Source organism: Lontra canadensis, unplaced genomic scaffold (genome assembly GCF_010015895.1).
Source record: "Lontra canadensis isolate GAN:19392208 unplaced genomic scaffold, GSC_riverotter_1.0 scaffold56, whole genome shotgun sequence".
Classification (NCBI taxonomy): domain Eukaryota; kingdom Metazoa; phylum Chordata; class Mammalia; order Carnivora; family Mustelidae; genus Lontra; species Lontra canadensis.
In genome coordinates, this window is record NW_022631050.1 from 5,432,905 (window position 1) to 5,454,460 (window position 21,556).

General features: G+C 41.7%; 1 protein-coding gene across 3 annotated transcripts in view; it reads right to left on the reverse strand.

The window, feature by feature from the left end:
- MCF2L2 (MCF.2 cell line derived transforming sequence-like 2) overlaps nucleotides 1-21,556 on the reverse strand; it is a 242,334-nt gene that overhangs the window by 108,325 nt on the left and 112,453 nt on the right. For all 3 annotated transcript variants that reach the window (XM_032875453.1, XM_032875452.1, XM_032875451.1), the window contains exons 11-14: nucleotides 15,029-15,220; nucleotides 12,435-12,626; nucleotides 5,159-5,336; nucleotides 112-191 (exon numbers count right to left, since the gene is read on the reverse strand). In XM_032875453.1, the coding sequence (XP_032731344.1) occupies nucleotides 112-191; nucleotides 5,159-5,336; nucleotides 12,435-12,626; nucleotides 15,029-15,220 (642 nt within the window). The remainder of the gene's footprint in view (nucleotides 1-111; nucleotides 192-5,158; nucleotides 5,337-12,434; nucleotides 12,627-15,028; nucleotides 15,221-21,556) is intronic.

Sequence of the window (21,556 nt, forward strand, 5' to 3'; positions counted from 1 at the left end):
GCCTGGAGGTATGATAGGTATGGGATAGGGGAATTTCATTTATTGGTAATTATGGCAGCAATATTCGTGTATGTCAGAAATCTCAAGTCATAAAAGAAAAGGTGATCTTACCTTGACTTCAAATTTAGTCTTGTCATCTTCCTTTTCCAATGTCCCTGTATAAGTTTCCTCAGATGTTCTCTGAAGAGGAGCTAGAGAAAGAAAACATGCCATTATTGGCAACTCAGCTTAAAAATACCCCAGAGCATGTAGCCTGGCTTGGATGAGCAGCTGGACTGGGTTGGGCCAACTGAAAAACAAAGCTTAATTGAGCTACTGTGATTGATTTCCGAGGTGTGAGATGAAATTGGAGGTGAAAGAGAGATGCAGAAAAGAAATAGCCTTTGACCCCAGGCATTTAACATTTGATCCGAAGAGATAAAAATCACACACAACACCACATGAAACGTTAAACTACAACAAAACAGTAAACATAATGTGGTAAAAATGAGAAAATTTCCATCATTCCCATTTTCAAGTCTTGGTGAAAAGGTCCCTTTCTTCAGGAAGTCTCCCTTGACATTCAGACTTCATGGATTCTTTTATGCACCACTGCTTTAGCATTTATCTTTGTACTGTATGAAATGCAGTTGATGTTGCTCTTGGATTAGAAGACCAGATCAATTCTAGAGACCACATTTATTGAATATATCCTTTTTATTATACAAGTAGCTAATTTGTGCTTACCGTAGACAATTTTAAAAAATACTAAAATCTTACCACTTACACATAACCATTTCCTTACAATCTTTAATAAAGTGTTCTCTCTCCCTGTCTGTACACACACACACACACACACACACGCAACCACCCCAACCCACACTCACATAATCATACTATGATTATATAAGAGGATGTCTATGCCTGCCCCAGCCAGAAACTGTTGCTAATTTAACAATTGGATTCCAAAACTGATGGAACCACATTTATTAGTGGATGAGACAACTATGCGAAGAATGAGTTAGCTTAGTCAGGATGGAACTGGGCTCTCTTGCTCTTGCTCTCTTCTCTCTGTCACTCTGTCATTTTCCCCTCCTTTCCACAGAGCTCTTGGGACACCTGGGAGATATCTTTTCTTCAGGCCTCTAAGGCCATTTGGCAGTAAGAATGGGACTTGGGGAGGAAAAGCCCTGGTTAGACCTTGAGACTTTCTAACCTAGCATTACCAGAGGGCTGCACTGGGGATGATGGCTGCAAGGCTAAAAAGTAAGTGGTACTTTGAGTTCTTGTCACTGTCAACACCCGTGTGAATACAGTTCCCTTGGAAAATTCATAGCATACCTGTGAACGACCTAAGAACGACCTAGGTCCCATGGCCAAAATGCCATCCACCTAATGGCCCCAACATAGCACCCTGATTCTTATCTGTGGTGAACAGTGGCCTGCAGAAATTCCTCCCAACCCTCAGGTTCTCTGAGTCAACTGGAATCTGCTTGGGCTTTCTATGGACTTTTTTATAGATATTATTGAAATCTGTAGTGAAGTGTCCTGTTTGCTGTCCCTGGTTATATGATCCCTGAAGCTACTTCATAACAATCAACAATCCTTTGGGCATCCCTGTAAACTGAGCAATTCCAGGCATAATAACTAGATGCTAGGAGTGCATACATTATAGCTGATAACACCCACGACTGAGAAGCACCACCCTGCCCACTGTAAGTGCAGTAATGAAGTTCAAGGCTCGGGCGAGCAGCCACATGGCCAGCATTCAAGTCTTGCTCCTCCATGTAAAAGACACATATTCTCGGAGTAATCTCTGTGCCTTAGCTGCTTCATCTGTGAAGTGTGGAGTAACGAGAAAGCCTACAGTACAGGCTTGTTATAATGGCTTAATGAGTTAATGTGTACAAAGTGTTTAGATCATGGTAAATAATATATTTTAGCTATTATTATAACCACAAAAGAATTTTTTTGCATTCCTTATAAACTTTAAAGAGGTAAAATGTTGTACCCAAGGCCCCCAGCAAACGAGTCAGAGCCAAGATTCCAGCTCCCTCACGTTCCTTACACTGTGAAATATAATGGTTTCTCTTGGAACAGACTCCGTTACTAAGGAACTGGATAAATGTGTTTGAAAATCCTGTTAGTGACTTGCCTGAATCCATACTCAGTGGTTAGTATCCAAAACAAAAGTGTAGAATTGTTCTGTAAAATGAGCAAGATGTCTGGCCAAAGTCAATGATACTTGTTCAGACGTGACAAAGATCTGTTTATGCTAGAAGGGTCATTGTCCATTATAAGATCTTGTAAAAAAAAAAAAAAGAAATGAGAAACAAGCTATCATTCCTGCTTTATTTACTTGTAACAAACATATATCCCTTAAAACAATGACAGTGGAAACATCATAGAAGTGAACATAATTTAGTTTTGGGAACGAGCCCTAAATGAAAATTAAGGAAAACCAAGTCCTATTTCTAGCCATCCAAAAAGATGTCTCTATGTGTGTGAAAATCTATTTGTATTTGTCAGTAGGATGTGTGCATAATAAGTGCATTGAGTGTGTGTAGTGGAGTGCATTGAGAGTGTGTGTGTGTGTGTGTGTGCACAAAAATTCAAGAAAAAATGCACTACACTGTTATCAAGGCTTGCTTCTAAAAATTGCAATATGTGATGGGAGATAGGGGACTGTAAACCAAACAAAATGGAGAATTACCAAGACCCCATAATTTACAGATAAATAAAAGCCAAAAGAATTCATTGTCATCTGATTTGCACAAGAAATGCATAGGAAATTCTTCAGCCTGAGAAGAATGACACAGTGATAATTCAGATCTATTATAAGGAATAAAAAGAACACTGGAAATGATTGAAAAAGAGAGTAGATGTAAAAGATGAAATATAAAATATGAGACTATACATAAGCATATATCTGAGAAAAACAATGCAAACAGGTATGGTAAAAAGCCAATAAAAGAATTAAAAGAGAACACTAAAAAAAAAAAAATTCTAACCTAAAAGAAGGCAGGAAAGGAGGAACAGAGGGAAAAAATGAGAAAATAAACAAATAATGAAATTATTACTCTAAATCCAACTATATCAATAATTGTATTGTATGTAAATGGACTAAATACTCCAATCAGAAACAGAATATGTTAAAAAGTCAAGATCCAATTGGGGTGCTTGGGTGGCTCAGTTAAGTATCTGCTTTCTACTTGGATCATGATCTCAGGGTCCTAGGATTGGGCCCTGAGCCCTGCAAGGGGCTTACTTCTCAGTGGGGATCCTGCTTCTCCCTCTCCCCATCTCCATCTGTGCACTCTTTTGTGTGTCCTCTCTCTCTCAAATAAAATCTTAAAAAAAAAAAAAAAGTCAAGACCCAATTATATGCTGCTTACAAGAGATACACTTTGAAAACAAAGAAATACAAAAATGGAAAAAATATATTATCCAAACACCAAACATAAGAAAGCTGGCATGCTGTGTTAATATCAGACAAAATAGACATCAGGACAAGGAGTATTACTAAAGATCAGGAGGGAAGGAGAGATGTTTCCTAATTGGAAGAGGGCCAGAATATCTGGAAGACATAACAATTATGGACATGTATATTCTTAATAACAGAGTTTCAAATAACAGAGTAACAAATAACATATATAAGGTATCCAAGAGTAGTTTATCCCAGGAATGTACAATTGTTTTAACATTTGAAAATAAATCATTGTAATCCACCATTTTAACAAATAAAAGAGAAAAACTATATAATCATTTCAATAGATGCACCAAAAAGAGCATCTGAAAAAGTCAACAGTGATTTATGATGAAAACTCTGATCAAACTAGAAGAGAAAGGAACTTCCTCAATCTGATAAAAGGCCTCTGTGAAAAACTTACTGTTAACATCATACTTTAAGGCTGAAAAAAGGAACTCTGTCTTAATATGGGGAAAAGGCATGGATGTCTGCTCTCACCACTTCTATTCAACATTTTATCAGATGTCTCAGCCATTATAATAAGGTGAGGGAGGAAAAAGCATAAAGATTGAAACAGAGGAAGTAAAACGTCCCTATTGACAGATGGCCTGATTATATTTTATACAGACATATATCCCTATTGGTAGTTAAATATGGTAAATTCCATTTACTATACAGTTAAATAAACAAACAAACATGAAATGCCTAAGACCTTAACACTCAAACCTATTATACTACCAAATACCATATGATTTCATTTGTATGTGAAATTTAGGAAACAAAACAAATGAAGAAAGGGGAAAAAAAGAGAGAGAGAGGGAAACCAAGAAACAGACTCAACTATAGAGAACAAATTGACGGTTACCAGAGGGGAGGTAGGCAGGGCACAGGTTAAACTGGTGACAAGGCTTAAGGTGTGCCCTTGTGATGAGCACGGGGTGACATATGGAAGTGTTGAATCACTATATTGCACACCTGAAACTGATATTACATTGTATGCTGACTAACTGGTACTTAAATAAAAACTTTTTAAAAAGAGCAAACCAAGACCAAAACCAAAAAACTTCTATACTGCCAAGTGAAATTATACAACGCCTAAATAAATGGAGAGTTATAACATTTATGAATTGTAAGACTCAATGCTGGTATGATAATAGTTCTCCCCAAATTGATCTATAAATCAGTGCAACCTCAAGCAGAATCTCAGCAGAAACTTGAACGTGATTCTGAAATTTATATGGAAATGAAAAGGACCTAAAAAGCCAAAGTAATCTTGAAAAAGAACAAAGCTGGAAGACTTACACTACCTTTCTCAAGACTTACTATTAAGCTCTCATAATCAAGACCAAGCAGGACTGGTGTAAGGACTTATCTATTGTTTTTATCTTTACAAAGAACCAACTTTACCACTGGTCTGATAATAGAATCTTGTGAGCATTTTAAAAGTCTTTAATGGAGTCTATCTCATGCTGATGTTATTTGCACATTTATATTATTCCTCTTCTAGACTGTGAGTGTCTCCTTGTACACAGGCATTCCATTTTCTCTCTCTAAAGTCTTCAATGCCTGTACGATTCCACACTGTAGTTTATTTTAAATAGTATTTGTCAAAACAACAACCATTATGCATCTTAAACAAGCACAATTTCAACCCTCATGAGTACTGATGAAACATAAGGGCACAAAGCTTCCTCTCCCCAAATAACCTACCCAAGATGCAGGGCTGGCTGGTTTTTGGCGACACCCATTTTGGGGACGACTCAGGGTGGGGGGCCACGGGTTGCACTGGGCGAGTCTGTCTGGCTGCCAGTTTCATCAGACTCATTTGCCTCTTGTGAAATATTTCCTCTACGTCGCTCAGCTTCTGCAGGACTTCCTGGGCTCTGGCCTGCAGGAACAAAAGCAAATCATGACCAGGTCTCTCTGTACTCAGCCTGATGACATGAAGATTTCCCTTTCTCCCTTCTTCCCCCTCCCCCAAACTCACTTCCTTCAGGTGACCCTTCCATCCACACACAAGTCATGGCACAGCTCAGCCTGCACCAGAATTGTGATTCTGCAAATCTGCATCTCTCATCTGATGGACAAAGATCATATCCTTTTCACTACTGTATCTCCATGCCTAAGACACTGCCTAGCACAGAGTAGTGCTCAGTAAATATATATGGAGCAGATAAATGTTCACAAAGCCATGTCCATTAGTAGAAGAGGATGCCACAGACCATGAATAAAGGATATTGGGCCACTTTATAGAACAGGAGGGTTTCAAAGGAAGAGGTGTGTACCCTGAATAAAGGCCCCTGTCGCAGAAAAGAATTTACATGTTCTGGGGGGAAACAGCTGGCTACATACTGAGGCAGGATCAAGGGAACCCCAAATACTCAAAAGAGAAACATTTAAGTTTTATTCTGTGGGACCCCTTCTCTATACCTGAGTAATAAAGAAGTAAACTGAAAAAATACCAAGGGAAAGATGAAACTCACTGACATTCCCGTAACTGACTGTATGTTCTAAAGCAAAGGTTCAAGAGAATAAGAAACAAGGCCTGGAAGTCTTCGAGCTTCACCAAGGCCTAAATTCACCTGAATACATTTTTTCTGGCCTTGCTTCCAACATGACATCCATCTACCTCTGGCGGGTCAAAGGCAGTGGGTAGTCTTTTCTTTGTCATGCCAACTCGGACGGGTGTCAGACATCTCACATCTAACATCTGCCTCCTGGATGATTTTAGCCACGAAGGAAAGGACCCCAAATCAGAAGAGCTCAACCATCACAATCCATGCAGGGTGCTCTGAGGATGCCTCATTCCGAAAGTACAGGTTTAGGACACACTCAGGGAAGTTGCCACATTTCACAACTAGTAAAGTAAATATGTCTTTTTTTATGCTGGCCATCTTCTGGAAAGAGCCAAGAGCCCAGAGCCCTGAGGGAGGACTACCGAGTCAGCTACAGAACAACCATTTCCCTTCAGCCTGAGGGTCCCATCAAGGCTGATCCCTCCTCCAACATCTAGTACTGGTCTCAGTCCTTGTAGAGTCTGAGTATAGACCTGGATGGTCTGACACAGCAACCACTAGCCATGATCCCTCCTCCAACATCTAGTACTGGTCTCAGTCCTTGTAGAGTCTGAGTACAGACCTGGATGGTCTGACACAGCAACCACTAGCCACATGAGGCTACCGAGCCCCCAAAATGCAGCTGGTGTGAACTGAGCTGTGCCATCAGTGTAAAACACACACTGGATTTTGAGGACTTAGAATGAAAAAAGAATGTAAAATATCTCATTAGTAACTTCTGATATTGATTATATATTGAAACAGTATTTTGGATTTTGGTTAAATAAAACATCATTAAAACTGATTTCACGTGGGTTTTTTTTTTTTCACTTTTTTCAATTTTTCCAGACCAAACCTTAAGAAATCTTAAGTCACATATACAACTGGTGTTATATTTCTACTGAACAGTGTTGGTCTGGATTAGGGGTTAGCAAAATTTTTCTGTAAAGGACCAAAGAGTAAATATTTCAGAATTTGCAGACCATCTGGTTTCTGTTACAACTACTGACCTCTTTGTAGCATTAAAGCAGTCACAGACAACATACACTACATAAATGAATGAGTGTGGTTGTGTTCTGATAAAACTTTGTAAAAGTAGGTGGCAAGAAATTTTCACGCACAGGCTGTAGTTTGCAGACCCCTAATCTAGATTAAGGTGGGGCTTATGTTTAAAAGGTCTGATAGGAGGAATTTGAGAGACAGGGCAGGGGGTGGTGGGAGTAAAGAGGGAAAAAATGAAGCAAGATGGGATCATGAGGGAGACAAACCATAAGAGACTCTTAGTCTCACAAAACAAACTGAGGGCTGCTAGGGGGTGGGGGGCTAAGGATAGGGTGACTGGGTTTTTGGCATTGGGGATGGTATGTGCTATGGTGAATGCTGTGAAAAGTGTAAGCCTGATGATTCACAGACCTGTACCCCTGGGGCAAATAATACATTATATGTTAATTTAAAAAATGCTAAGGTGGCAAAAAATAATTTTTTTTTTAAGAAAAAAAATGGTCTCTTTAAGGAATGTGCCTCTGGCCTCAGGAAGCTCAGCTGTACAGTGGACTAGAGGTTCTGACAATACAGCTATAAGTTCAGATCCCAAAAAGAAGCCAAATCTCCTATGTTAGGATTAAGCAATGTCAGTTTGTGTTTCTGGGGTGATGGTGATGAGACTTGGTGGCTAGCCCAGTGATAAGCTAGAACACTGAGTCACGGGTGTTAACTGCTACACAAATATCAAGAAATCTGACTGAAAGAATGACTGTCGAATTAGTGGTATATGGTGTACAGCCCTGATGTGAGATCAGTGCCACATGCTGGAGCCCCCTGGCCCACCATTTGGATTTAACAGGATTTGAATCACCTTTGCCCTTTTGTATCTCTCCCTTAAGGTCCCAGAGTGAACCCTGGAAATGGCGAGGTGGTCTCCCTCAGATGAGGGAGAGGATTGGGGCAAGATTAACAACTGCATCCCCTCCTTTCCTCTTTCTTCTTTTTACTTGCAAATCCATTCTCCATACCATAATCAGAATTCTCTTTCCCGGAAATAAATCTAATCATATAACTTCCTTGTTTAAATGACCTGCTAGGATAAAGTCCAGACTCCTCATGAAACACTGGACCCTTCATTAACTACACTGATTTCCCTCCAGTCCAACTTCTATGAGTCCCTGCCCCTCACTCCAGCTTCCAGCCGTGGCATTTACAGGAACATTCTTGTTTCCAGTCTCTCTGCTTTTGCATCTTCTGTTCCATCTGCTGAGGTTCCCTCCCTCTGCTTTGTGTCCCTTGAAAACTCCTACCCAACCTTCAAGATCAAATTTAGGCATCTTCTCCTATGAACATCCTGACTTCCCTAGGCTGAGCTGACCTTTGCATCCCCTATGTGCTCCACTGTCCCTTTCACTCCCTATGTTCTTGGACCAATGGGCACTTAACTGGGCATGTGCTTGTCTTCCACTAAACTGTCACCACCTTCATTATAGGTGAATGAAGTGAATGTTTAAAGAATTGAATTTTGCTATTTGTTACTGCAATGGTTTCATTTTTTAGACTGCGTGGTGAAAGTGAACAACGGAGGAAAATCAAAACAGCACTAAGAGGGTGGTAGAGTAGCAATGTATTGTAGAAAAGCACCTGAAGAGCCTCAGACAGACAGGGGGGTGAGTGGGGGGGGGCTGCTACAAGCATAATCTTTTAACTGTAGATGCAGTTTTCGTAATCACTATGCCTTAATTGTAACAGATTCAATTGTTTACACGTAGACTACCACTGTTTTAGAAATAAATTTTATCTTTTCAAACAGTTTTAGAATTACAGAAAAAAAAATACAAAATAGTACAGAGTTCCCATATAGACCATCCAGTTTCCACTATCTTAACAGTTTACATTAGTATGGTATATTTCTTACAATTAATAAAATAGTATTGATGTTACTTTTATTATTAAAATAAATAATTATTATTATTCAATAAAGTCCACACTTTAGTTAGATTTCTTCAATTTTACCTAATGTACTTTTTCCCCCAGGGTCCCATCCAGGATACTATATTACATGTAGTTGTCATGACTTCTTAGATTCCTTTTGGCTGTGGCAGTTTCTCAGCTTTTTCTGGTTTTTGATGACCTTGACTATCTTGAGGAGTATTGGTCAGATACTGAGGTAGCATGTCCCTCAGTTGAAATTTATCTGATGTTTTTCTCATGATTAGACTTGAGTTATGGGTTTTGGGGGTAAGACCATGGAAGTAAAGTGGCATGTTCATCATATTACATCAAGGGTACCTCAAATCTGCATGATAACACAGTTTTGATGTTGACCTTCATCACCTAGTTGAGGTCGTGTATATAAAGTAACTTTACCATAAACTCAGTTTTTGTTTCTCCCTCCTTGTACTGTATTCTTCGAAAGGAAGTCACTATACATAGCCCACATTTAAGGGTTGGGAAATTATACTCTACTGCCTTGAGGGCAAAGTATCTACACAAATAATTTAGGATTCTTCTGCATGGGAGATTAGTTTCTTCTGCCCCATTTATTTATTTATTTCACCATTTATTTATATCAGAATGGGTTCATGGATATGTATTTTATACTTTGGGTTGGAATCCAATACTACTTTATTAATTTTATTGCTCAAATTATTCTAACATTGGCCGTGGGGAGTTCTTTTCAGTTCCCGCCTATGTCCCATCACTGTGGTTTGTTGTTTTGTTTTTAGTAGTTCCTTCTGGCACTACAAGATGCTCTAGGATCATCTTGTATATTCCCCGCCCCAGCCCTAGAATCAGCCATTTCTCCAAGGAGCTCAGGAGTCTTCTACTGAAGAATGGTATTAGAAACAAAGATCTCAGGCCTAGGTGGGCTCATTGACACTAGGGGTCTCATTGATTGTAGGCTATCTCAATTGTCAAAGTAAAAAGATACATGTGTCTGTACCATATCTACACGTACATATATTTAGGAATATTTCTATATGTATAGAGTACCGTTTTGACGACAAAGTCATTACTTCTCAGTGGACACAACTTTCTCTGACACAACAAGATCTTTAAGTCTTATAACCTAAAATTTTATTCCAAACTAAAAGAAGAAAAGATGGGCTTGGGGGATATTTTTATCCACTTGACATACAGGATTTTAAAAAATATTTCTCTTATAATCCTCTCCTTCCTCCATGTTTCTGCTTATTTTCTAGAGATGGTTGATTAAGTTTACTCATTTCCTGGTAGGTGGTATGGCCAGGCAGTTTGCTGAAGTTGGCCGGAACAGCAGCTGTAGCCACATCTGCCCAAGGCCACAGCCCTTACCAGTGCCTCTCACAGTCACAGCTACAGTGCTTCCTGGGGTCTCCTTTGCCCTTTATGCTGATGGCTGGTAACTGCTTCTTATTTCTTGCTAACCCCAGGGACCTTCACCATCCCTACTGAGTTCCCTAAACTCTGCCCATATCTTGGTAAAAAGTACCTACCTCAAACTTCCTTAAATACCCTTGAGTACATAGAACCCTGAAAGTATGTGAATCAGATTCTGTGACTAAAAAGAGATCGGTGACTCAAAAGAAATAAATACGACCCTATGGGAGAGATACATACAAGGTGATGTGAATCTCAGAGGAAGGTGTGCTCTCCATAACTCTGCTGACTTCATAAAAGAGAGCTTGTCTTAAAATGCAAACCCAATCAAGTTTTCACCTGCTTAAACCCTTTAGTGGCTTAATATGAACTTAATATGGCCCACAAAGCCTTGCCTCATCTGCCCCTCTCTTGCCTCACCCCCAAACACCCTTCCTTTGCTCTTGTACTCCAGCCACCCTGGCCTTTGGGTTCTGCATTTGTGCCAGTTTACCTCCAGCCCTGTGTCCTCTGTACATGCTGTTACTTCTGGTCTGGAAAGGCTCCCCCATTATCTCTACTCAGTCTCCAGGCCTTGGCTCTAGGGATCCCCAGTCAAGGTCAAGTTCTTTTATCACATGTCCAGCAGGATCCTAAATCTCTCCTCCAGAGCACTTATCTCAGCTTGTAACACATTCTTGTGTTTTGTGTTTGACATTTATTTATTTTAAAACTGAGTGGTTTTGTTTTTGTCTTTAAAGATTCTTTTTTATTTGACAGAAAGAGAGCACAAGTAGGCAGAGCAGCAGGGAGAGGGAAAAGCAGGCTCTCTGATGAGCAGGGAGCCTGATGTGGGGCTCGATCCCAGGACCCTGGGATCATGATCTGAGCTGAAGTCAGCCACTTAACCGACTGAGCCACCCAGGTGCCCTGTGTTTGACATTTTATTAATGTCAGCCTCTCCCACTAAGTTCCATCAGGGACGGAACCATGTCTATTTCTTCTCATTGCTATGTCCTCAGCACAGTGCATGATACATCAGAGATGCTCATGAGTATCTGGAGAGAAATGAATGACTGAAGATGGTATTTGGGTCAGACCATGAAGGGTCACATTTCCATGAAGCACAGAGTCTAGGATGCTACCTGAGATTCAGGAACTGTTAAGCCTGCTCAGTACATCCTACCTGGACTTTTATTTTTTTCTTTAATTTTATTATATTATGTTAGTCACCGTACAATACATCATTAGTTTTTGATGTAGTGTTCCAAGATTCATCATTTACATATAACACTCAGTGCTCCATGCAATACATGCCCTCCTTAATACCCATCACTGGGCTCACCCATCCTCCACCCTCTCCCCTCTAAAACCCTTAGTTTGTTTCTCAGAGTCCACAGTCTCTCATGATTTATCTCCCCCTCCGACTTCCCCCCCTTTACTTTCCCTTTCCTTCTCCTAATGTCTTCCATATTATTCCTTATGTTCCACAAGTAAATGAAACCATATGATAAATGATTTTCTCTGCTTGACTTATTTCACTCACCATACTCTCCTCCAATCCATCCATGTTAATGCAAAAGTTGGGCATTCATCCTTTCTGATGGAGGCATAATATTCCATTGTATATACGGACCACATCTTCCTTATCCATTCCTCTGTTAAAGGGCATCTCGACTCTTTCCACAGTTTAGCTATTGTGGACATTGCTGCTATGAACATTGGGGTACATATGCCCCTTCGGATCACTACATCTGTATCTTTGGGGTAAATACCCAGGAGTGCAATTGCCAGGTCACAAGGTAGCTCTATTTTTAATTTTTTGAGGAATCTCCACACTGTTTTCCAAAGTGGATACACCAACTAACATTTCCACCAACAGTGTAAGACAGCTCCTCTTTCTCCACATCCTCTCCAAAATTTGTTGTTTCTTGTCTTGTTGATTTTGGCCATTCTAACTGGTGTAAGGTGGTATCTCAATGTGGTTTTGATCTGAATTTCCCTGATGGCTAATGACGATGAACCAGACTTTCTTAAGCAACAGGCAAAAGGCCCCCCAGTGCTTCCTTTCTAACCACAAGATTAAAATAACCCAGACACATTACCTTGACGTCAACGGTGAGTATCAGCTCAAACTGGTTGTAAAACTCCATGTGGCTGAGCAACTGGTACTCCTTCGCTGTACTCAGGAATGCTTCAATGTCGTTCAAGGCAACATCAACCCCCTCTCGTGATTGGCACTTGTCTACAGCTTGGGAAGCCAAAAGGTAGATTCCTGCTTCACACCACTGGCTGACCTTTCAAAAGAAACACAGTGCCCCATGCAGTCAGCCTGCCCACAGCTCAGAACACCTGAGCTTGTCTGTGGTACAGAAGGATCCTGAGACAATGGAAAATTGTTGTGGGACAGCATAAAGTTCATAGGTCTAACCACCGTTAACACAGCTGTAAGGTGGACAAACCCAAACTAATTTTACATCTGTCCATTTCTCGGGAGAGTCATTCAGTCAGTAAAAAGACTTGTATAAACATTCTCCTCTTTTCTACGGATAGTAATTGCTACATCACCAAAAGAAAAGAGTTAGGTATTCCTAAATTTGGTCTAACCATTAGGAATGCAACCAATGACTTATCGGGTTTGCCTTCTAAGCTACTCATCTTGCATCCTAACTGGTTATAAGGGCATAGGATGACCAATGAGGCATTAGACCTGGCCCCTACATGTCTTCCCAGGGGAGGAAATGTCCCTCTTAACAAAAACACTACCTTCCGCTGCTCACATTTGCGTTTACTGGCATTTGTCTGTCCCAGGGAAGCATCAAAGTCTGCAAAGCTTTGTAACTCAGGACAGCAATACTCAAACTTTCCAGATTGCTGGGATGAAATCAGATAGGTGACGAATTCTAAAAATTCAATTTTTAAAAGACTCAAACAGAAAGACAGGGGTCCTTGTGCTGCCTGAATATGTATGTGGAAAGAAGCTGCCAGTGCAAGTATGTCTGCATTTCCATTTATCATGTGACCTGAAGAGCCACACAAAAATAATTATACAGGGAGGAAAGAGCAAAAGGGAGCACTCCAAAGTAGTTAGCTTTAAGTGGGAAAATTATAGGCAACTTCTATCTGTCTTTATTTTTTCCTTTAAATTACTTACACTGAATGTGGACTACTTTTAGAATAACAAAGCATAGTAAAGGTATTTAAAAATTAATGATTATCCCTATGTGGTGATGAGGCAGGAAATGGCACATGTAGGTATTCCTAGTAACTTCTTCCGTCCTCCTTTGTACATTTTTGGATTTTCAAAACAATTTAATCATGTTTGGATATATACACTCAATGATTTTAGATATATGCTCTATATGCATGACATATGTATGCTTTTATATATTTCTCTTGAAACAACATGCCTAGATCTGTAGAAAACATTAAATTGTGTTCTTCTGCAGTCACAGTGGATACCTCCTCTCCCAGACACATACACACACACACACCCAAACATATATATTAGCACTAGGCTATTATCTCTGGAGTGGAAATGGAGTGAGGAAAACAGCAACTGATCCTGCGGAGTTCAGCACACGGAGCAGGTTGTGGGCCAGGCCCTTCTGAGGCACTTGTTTCTGGACCAGTTGTATTTCATTGACATTACAATCCCTTTGGCATCAGGATGACAGAAATAGCCTGGGTGTGTGCCTCCAGCCGTCACAGAGAAACAGCTATGGGAACGGAGCATGCTGACTCATGGCCATGGGTTACGTGCTGCCTACAAACAGCTGACAGGGAAGGCTCCAGAAGCCACTGCCCCTGCTGACCAGGCAACTGCCCCAGAGATCACCACTGAAGGGCACCAGGGGCTATGCCCCTTCTGTGTGAGCCCTCTGCACAGAGTGCTGCTGTCTAGTCTAGAGAGCCTGGGGTTTGGAATACAGCAGTCCTGACTTCAAATCTGCACGCCCTATTTTTACCCCAGGTGTGGTCATGGGCGACCACGTATCCCACAGTCTCTCGTGCCATCCCTGTACCACCTGCACCAGAAACACCTGGAAATTTGATGAAAATACCGATTCCTGGGCATCATCCTAGACTACTGAATCTGAGTCTCCAGAATGGCACATTAGAGAATCTGCAATTCTAGCAAACTGGTTCTCATGTATTAAATGCGGTGAGCCACTGATTTAACCAAGCTATCAGTTTCTGCCTCTACCAAATAATGCCATTCATACTCTTCTCATAGGTTGTCTTGAGGATTGAATAGATGACATAATTATGTTTCTGGCAGGAACATAGTAGGTGCTCAATAAATGGCAGGAGTGTATAATGGTCATTATTACTTAAGCTTTTCCAAATGGATTGATTTGATGCCTATATATAAGGAGAAGCACTTTGTAAATATAGTGTGCTTGGTTCTCTGCCTAAAGGGAATCATGGGGCCAGGCCAAAACTCTAAGTCTAGGTCCACATAGAGGAGAATGAACATTTGTTCATTCTAATGGGATATGGTGGGATGGTGAGGGCACTTCTGACTTCTAATACTTCTATGACCTAGAATCTGCACAGTCTTTAATGCCTCTTGAGACTATTTAACATGAAGTAATTACCCTCTCAGTAATTCTGTAGGGTAGGGAGGATGAGTATGATTAAGACTCTTGCACAGAAAATTTAGCAAACATCATGGTCATGGCTTTGCTGTGCTCACCTTGTCCAGCTGTCTATGCAACTCCAAGGACTTTTCTAAAATGTCATATTTTTTCTTATTTTCATTGATGAAGTCATCACAGAGGTGCCTGAGCTCTACACATCTGGGTCTGATGGAATCCACTGCATAGTGGTGGCTTTGGATGAGCTGGTCCCCAATTATTGAAAGCAGCTGGGCCTTTTCCAAGGTATCCTGTGAAGTGAGAATCCACAGCCAAGCATCAGAAGCCAGGTCATGGTGAGGGTGATATTTACCATGTGCTCCAAACCCGGAGGAAGCCTAGCAGATGTCAGGTCTTAGGCTGAGAGTCTTGGCTCCGGAACCTGGGGAAGCTCTGTCGCAGTTCAAGGTCTCCAGAAGTCTAGCCTAGTCCAGGGTCAACTACATTCTGAAAAGCAAGCCAATCATTCAAATTTCTGTTGAATTCTCATCCAGGCACTGAGGATATAGCATTAACAAGCTATGATTTTCAATGTAATGGAGAACTTAGATTACTAAATAAATAATACCAGTAATTCAGGTATTACAACTGTGATAACTTTTTGGCAGAAGAGCATGACAGGTTATACCGACCAGAACTGGAGACTCTGAATTCCCCTGTAAATTAAATGGAAAAGTAAAAGGATCAGACATGGGGCCCTGAGGGGAGAGAGGACTCAGCTGAATTTGGGAAGCTAGTAAAGATCTGGTTTGGACAACTCTGTGGGGAATCCTGAGACTTAAGAAATATGTTTATCTAAACCCCTTCCTGCAACTCACAGGACTAGGATCCCAGTCTTCTCTGACTTCAGCCTCCCAGCAACCATACCTCCTACCCCTCTCTGCATGGCTTACTTTGTTCTAATCCCATGTGCCACGTTTTACTGTTTTGTTTTGTTTTGTTTTGTTTTTAAGAGAGGGAGAGAGAATCCTAAGCAGGCTCCATGCCCAGGACAGAGCCTAATGTGGGGTTCAATCTCACAACCCTGAGATCATGACCTGAGCTGAAGTCAAGTGTTGGACATTTAACCAACTAAGCCACCCAGGTGCCCCCACGTTTATCTATTTTTAATTCATTCATCACATACTACTGAGGACCGTCCATGTGCTAAACACCGCTCTAGTTGCTAGGGGCCTGGTAGTAATCAAGGAAGCAAAATACCTGCCCTCATGGAGCTTACATGTTAATAGAAGATGTAACCATGCCTTAGAACAACATACTGCTTAAAATGTAACCCATGAGAAATTACACCAGCCACCAAGCACGCTTAGCTGTAGCCTTCTGGCAACAGGCCTCTGGGGGAGAGGACGGTAAACGTCCTCGCAGCCAAGCAGCAGAGAACGCCCAGCTGCTTCAGGGCATTCCAGTGGCTTTTTCTGTCATCTCCCCTACTCTAGAGACCACCTGTGGCTAATTAGATGCGGCCTCTGAAAGTGCTTGCTCAATTATAAACTTTACACTGCTCGACCAGATATATTTTGCCTTTCTTCTTATCTACAAGACTCATGGTCAATGTATAACCAACTCCAGCTTCTTTGCTGGTTGTAACCTGCTTTCCAAAAATATGAGACTGAGGAGTTGTTTGGGGTGACAGTCTTTTCTACTGCCGACCCGGGCTCCCTTTCTCTTGCAGCTGACTTGTTTGTGCCTCATTCTTCTCCTGTGTGCCGTCAGGAAGCAGCAAGGAGACATGGGCAATGAATAATTAGATATGTAGATTATATAATATCCTAGTTAGTGATGCATGTTGTGGAGAAAAGCCAGACATGGAAAGGAGGGTAGGGAGTGCTGGTGGAGGAGTTGCTGTTTTAAGTAGGATGGGTGAGAGAAGGGCTTACTGATAGAGTGCCGTCCACAATGTCCACTGGGGAGGTTATGTGTTGTAATGAGCACTGGGTGTTATATAAGACTGATGAATTACATACCTGTACCCCCGAAACAAATAATACATTATATGTTAATTAATTGAATTTAAATTTTTTAGAAAATGGAAAAAAGAAAAAAAAAAGATTTGTAGTTGAACTTGAAAGCTTAAGGAAAAACTAGACTTTACTGTTACTTCAATAAATTGAATATTTATTAAAAGAAAAGAAAAGAGCCATCCAAGCAATGCAGAAATGTTAACAGGCGTGAGACTGCTGCTGTCTTTGAAAGGCCTATTTGCAAGGTTAGCCCTTTGGGTGCCCTCTAGGAATGTCAAGAGGGTACCTATCATCCCCTGATAAGAATGGCTCACCATGCCTTAATTGTTTGTGCAAACAATATGGTTTACACTAAATCCCTACTTTCTTTCTGGGAATATGGAATTCTGGTACATGGCAGGTAGAAGATACCTACATGACCAGTCCCCAGTAAAAACTGGGGACTGAGCTTTCCTGATAGACAACACTTCACCATGGTGTCATAACCCTTTGGGAGGTTTGGAATCCAGGGGCATCAGGATCCTATAGGACTCCACTGGGAGACAAATCTTGGAATCTTGTACCTGCTTCCCAACAGACTTTGCCCCATGCATTTTCCCGTGCTGATTTTGCTTGGTATCTTTTCACTGTAATAAATCATAACCATGTGAGTATAATTACATGCTGACCTATGAGGCCCCCTAGCAAATCTTCAAACCTAAGTGTGGGCCTGGGAACCCCTGACAAAGGAGCCAAGGCCTAAAGTGACAGACAAAGCACGTAGTACTTGGCTGAGAGGTAGGGGCGTGTTTGCCATGTTCAGGTAGCAGGAGGTGGCCACTGTGGCTGGAACAGAGGATGAAAGCAGGAAAGGAGAAGACATAATCAGGAGAAAGAGGGAGACTGGATGGGGAATGCCCCAGTGCCATTCTGAGCACTTTAGCTTTTATTCCGTGTGTTGTGGGAAGCCCTGGAGGGCTCTGAGGAGTGGGTCTCATTCATATTTTTCAAAGAATTGCTCCTGCTATAATGTTGAGAAAGACAAAGAGGCAAAGCAGCTGGTGGCTACTGCACTAATCCAGGTAGGAGGTACAAGGATGCCAACCAAACTAGCTCCTGCATCAGGGCACCTCCCTGGGATGCTTTGCCCAAGGTCCTTCAGGTAAATTCTTGGCTCGCCTCTTCACAAGGCTATCCCTGACTACTACGTCTAAGTCACTCCCAGCAACGCACCCACCCAGGCCCAATCTCTTCCTTGTTTCATTTTTTTTTTTTAAACAGCACTTACCTCTACCTAAACTTATCTTGTTTACTTTTTTTTTTTTTAAGATTTTATTCATTTGAGAGAGAAAGAATGAGAGAGAGAGCACAAGAGGGGAGAAGGTCAGAGAGAGAAGTAGACTCCCCTCGGAGCTGGGAGCCTGATGTAGGACTCGATCCTGGGACTCCAGGATCATGACCTGAGGAGAATGGTGGCTTAACCAACTGAGCCACCCAGGCACCCTTCTTTTTTTCTAAGATTTTATTTTCACTTTCACTTAGTAAACCTCCACCCACTCTTCCTCCTCCTCTCACTCCTACCGATAAACAAGCTCCATGAAAACACTTAGAAGTATCTCATAAATATTTATTTGATCAATAAAATGAGTTAACCAGGGAACTAGAAGACGCAGTAACATACTTGGCTGGAATTGTGTGAAACAACATTGCCCTGTGAGTGAACGCAGATGACTCCTGTGTTTCCAAAGGGCTCCAGGCGCTGAGAGGCCACGTGCACCCTTGCTGAGCATGGTAAGTGTCCCAGTCAGACACACTGCCCTGGTTTAACTTCTTACAGAAATACAAGGACATCCCTCTCTCAACTGCACCAGTTCATTTTGATGCCCCTCCTCTGTGCTCCCCTACCACTCTGTACCCTTTCTTGATCAGAGCAGGTACTTCTGCTGTGATCACTGATCTATCACTCGCACTACGCTGTGGACCCTTGTGAGCACGCACCAGCTGTTATTCAACTTAAGACATCCATGATACAAATCAGCTACTTGAGAATAAATGATTGTTGTGCAAAACAAAAGTGAGTAATGATATAGGAATAAAGTGACACAGGTCAAGCAGTGGCTATTTTAAAAGAACTCAGGGATTAAAAACTCAGGGTACTTGAGTACTTGAGTCCTGGTACTTTGCCCAGCAAAGGCCAGATGCACTGGTTGCCATCCCTGAGAAAAGGCCAGAATGCTAATTCCTTAGGCAGTAATTTTTAACTCTTTTCCTCACTGCTGTGTTCTCATAACATAGAACAGGACTTGGCATAGTAGGAGATGAACAAATATTGCAAAATGAATGAAGAATGGATGAGATGCTGTTACTAGAACTGCTCGGCCACTTGCAGGTTGAACCTATGGAATGTTCCATAGCACAGAATTCGCCCCACTACCTCTGTGATGCTAATGACAGCAGCTAAGATTCACTGAGAGCTTTCTGTATGCCAGGCACCATTGTGAATGCTTAAACTGACTGTTTCTTTCACTCTCTGCAAGAAACCCTTCGACATAGGCCCCGTTTAACAAAAGAGAAGTAGAGGCAAAAACGGCCCAAAGTGACCCAGGTAGGAAAGAGAAGAGCCAGGCTTCAAAGTCAGGCAGCTTGGCTCCAGAATCTGGTTCTGACCAACCCGAGAAAAACGCCAGCATTTGTTCCGCCTAAGCTTAAACCTAAGCCTAAGCATGAAAACTTGGCAAGGAAGTCTGATGAATTTTTTTTTTTAAAGTCCAGCTTGTGAATTTACTAAGAACAGCACAAGTCTTCTGGGCCCAGGGAACTTCCCCACAGATTATTTCCCAAGTAATTTGTGGTGATGACAGCCTGCCCTTGGCTTGGCATGCAGCATCTCACCCTTCAGAACTGTTCTTAAAGCCCTGAGATGTTGGAGGAGAGATGAGCAGTAACTCAGGAGCCACACCGGACGGCTGGAAGAGCACTCAGCTGAAATGAATGGGGACTGATAAGAGCTTCCAGCTTCTGACCACCTACTACGCTCCAGTCCTGATGAAGCCTTGACCTCATTCATCTTCCCACGGAGTAGGGAATGGTTATTCTCAGTTTTACAGATGAAGGGATGTGTTCAGAAAGGCTAAGAGACTTGACTAAGGGCACACAGCTTGTAGTCTGTAGAGCAGAGATTTGAATCCAGTTCTGACTGCCTCCAAAGCCCATGTCTTGCCACCTTCCAGCCCCCTTGGCCTCCTTGCATGTGCTATAAACGATGGCTGTATAGTCATGTATAGTCATGACATCCTTCAGGCACCTGCAAAGAACTTTACTGTAAAACCTCCAATTCATAGCTTCTTTCTTAGCCTATGTAGCTGCTACTAAAGAAAATCAGGTGACAAAATCACCAAAGTCAAAGAGAAATAATGAGAAAGCAATGGCTGAAATCTGGTGCTCTGATCTCAAGCCGGGCTGGCATCTTTCAGGTGCTGAAAATTCCAGAAGGCTGGATAGTCAAGTTGTAACACGTAATTCAGAGATCATTAGTGTAATAACAGTTTTTTTCCCCAGAATCTACTGTTAAGACAGATGAAAGAGAAAAGTGTCTACTGTGAAAGAAAATGATGAGAAAGGGTGATGTTCTATGTCAGGGAACCCAGAATGAACTCACAGATAATGGCACAGGAATTAAATGTACATGTGTGGTCAGATGAAACAAGAAAGGCAGAGAGCTCAAGGTTGTGGAAACAGAGCATACACATGGGAGTTCATTGTACTAGCTGATCTGCCTTAATGTGTGTCTGAAAATTTCCATTAAAAAAAAAAGTCATGCCCCTCCAGCTAGATTATTACATCCTTAGGAATTTAATGATCAGGGTTCTAAGCCTTCCTAGACATGTACTGTAACTGCTGGCCCCTGGCCTTCTGGGGAGAGGTCAAGACTAAAATCATGTTGATTCCCCTGCCTGGTCCTTGTCAACTCTCTCCTGACCCATCACCAAGGTCCCCGGACTGCCTTATAGCCAAAACCCCACAGCAAACTTTGCCTTAAACGGAATAAGAGTGGGGACTAAAATCACCATTGTTTCTCAGAGTTAGAAATGAACATTCAAAAGATTTAAATCAGGGGCACTTGGGGGCTCAGTGGGTTGAGCGTCCAACTTCTACATTTCAGGTCGTGATTGTGGGGTTGTGGGATCAAGCCCAAGGTGGGGTCCACACTAGGCATGGAGCCTGCTTGAGATTCTCTCTCCCTCTCTTAAAAAAAAAAAAAAGATTGCTGAACCATCAAACCAGAAAAAGATAAAAGAACAGGCTCAATTAGCATGCAGCAGATGTCTGGTTAGTGAGTTGGCTCAGAGGTTACCCATGAGGATGACATCATTGTACAGAATAAGGAAGTTGGCAACAATCTAGATATCAGTGAGTGGCTCTGCTCGGGGTGGGTGGGGGGGGGGAAGCTGACCCCTGAGTGCTGAGTGAAGGACAAACCCAAGCAGATTTCGGTGGACTCTAGACAGTTATCACCTTGTTCCTTTAACACTTTATAGGTAGGACAAATGGAAAGATTAGCCAAGCCTTTAAAATTACCTGAGGAAATGCTGCCTTTTAGACATCTGAGGGAAGACATGTTACAAAGGTCCTGGTTATGATAGGATA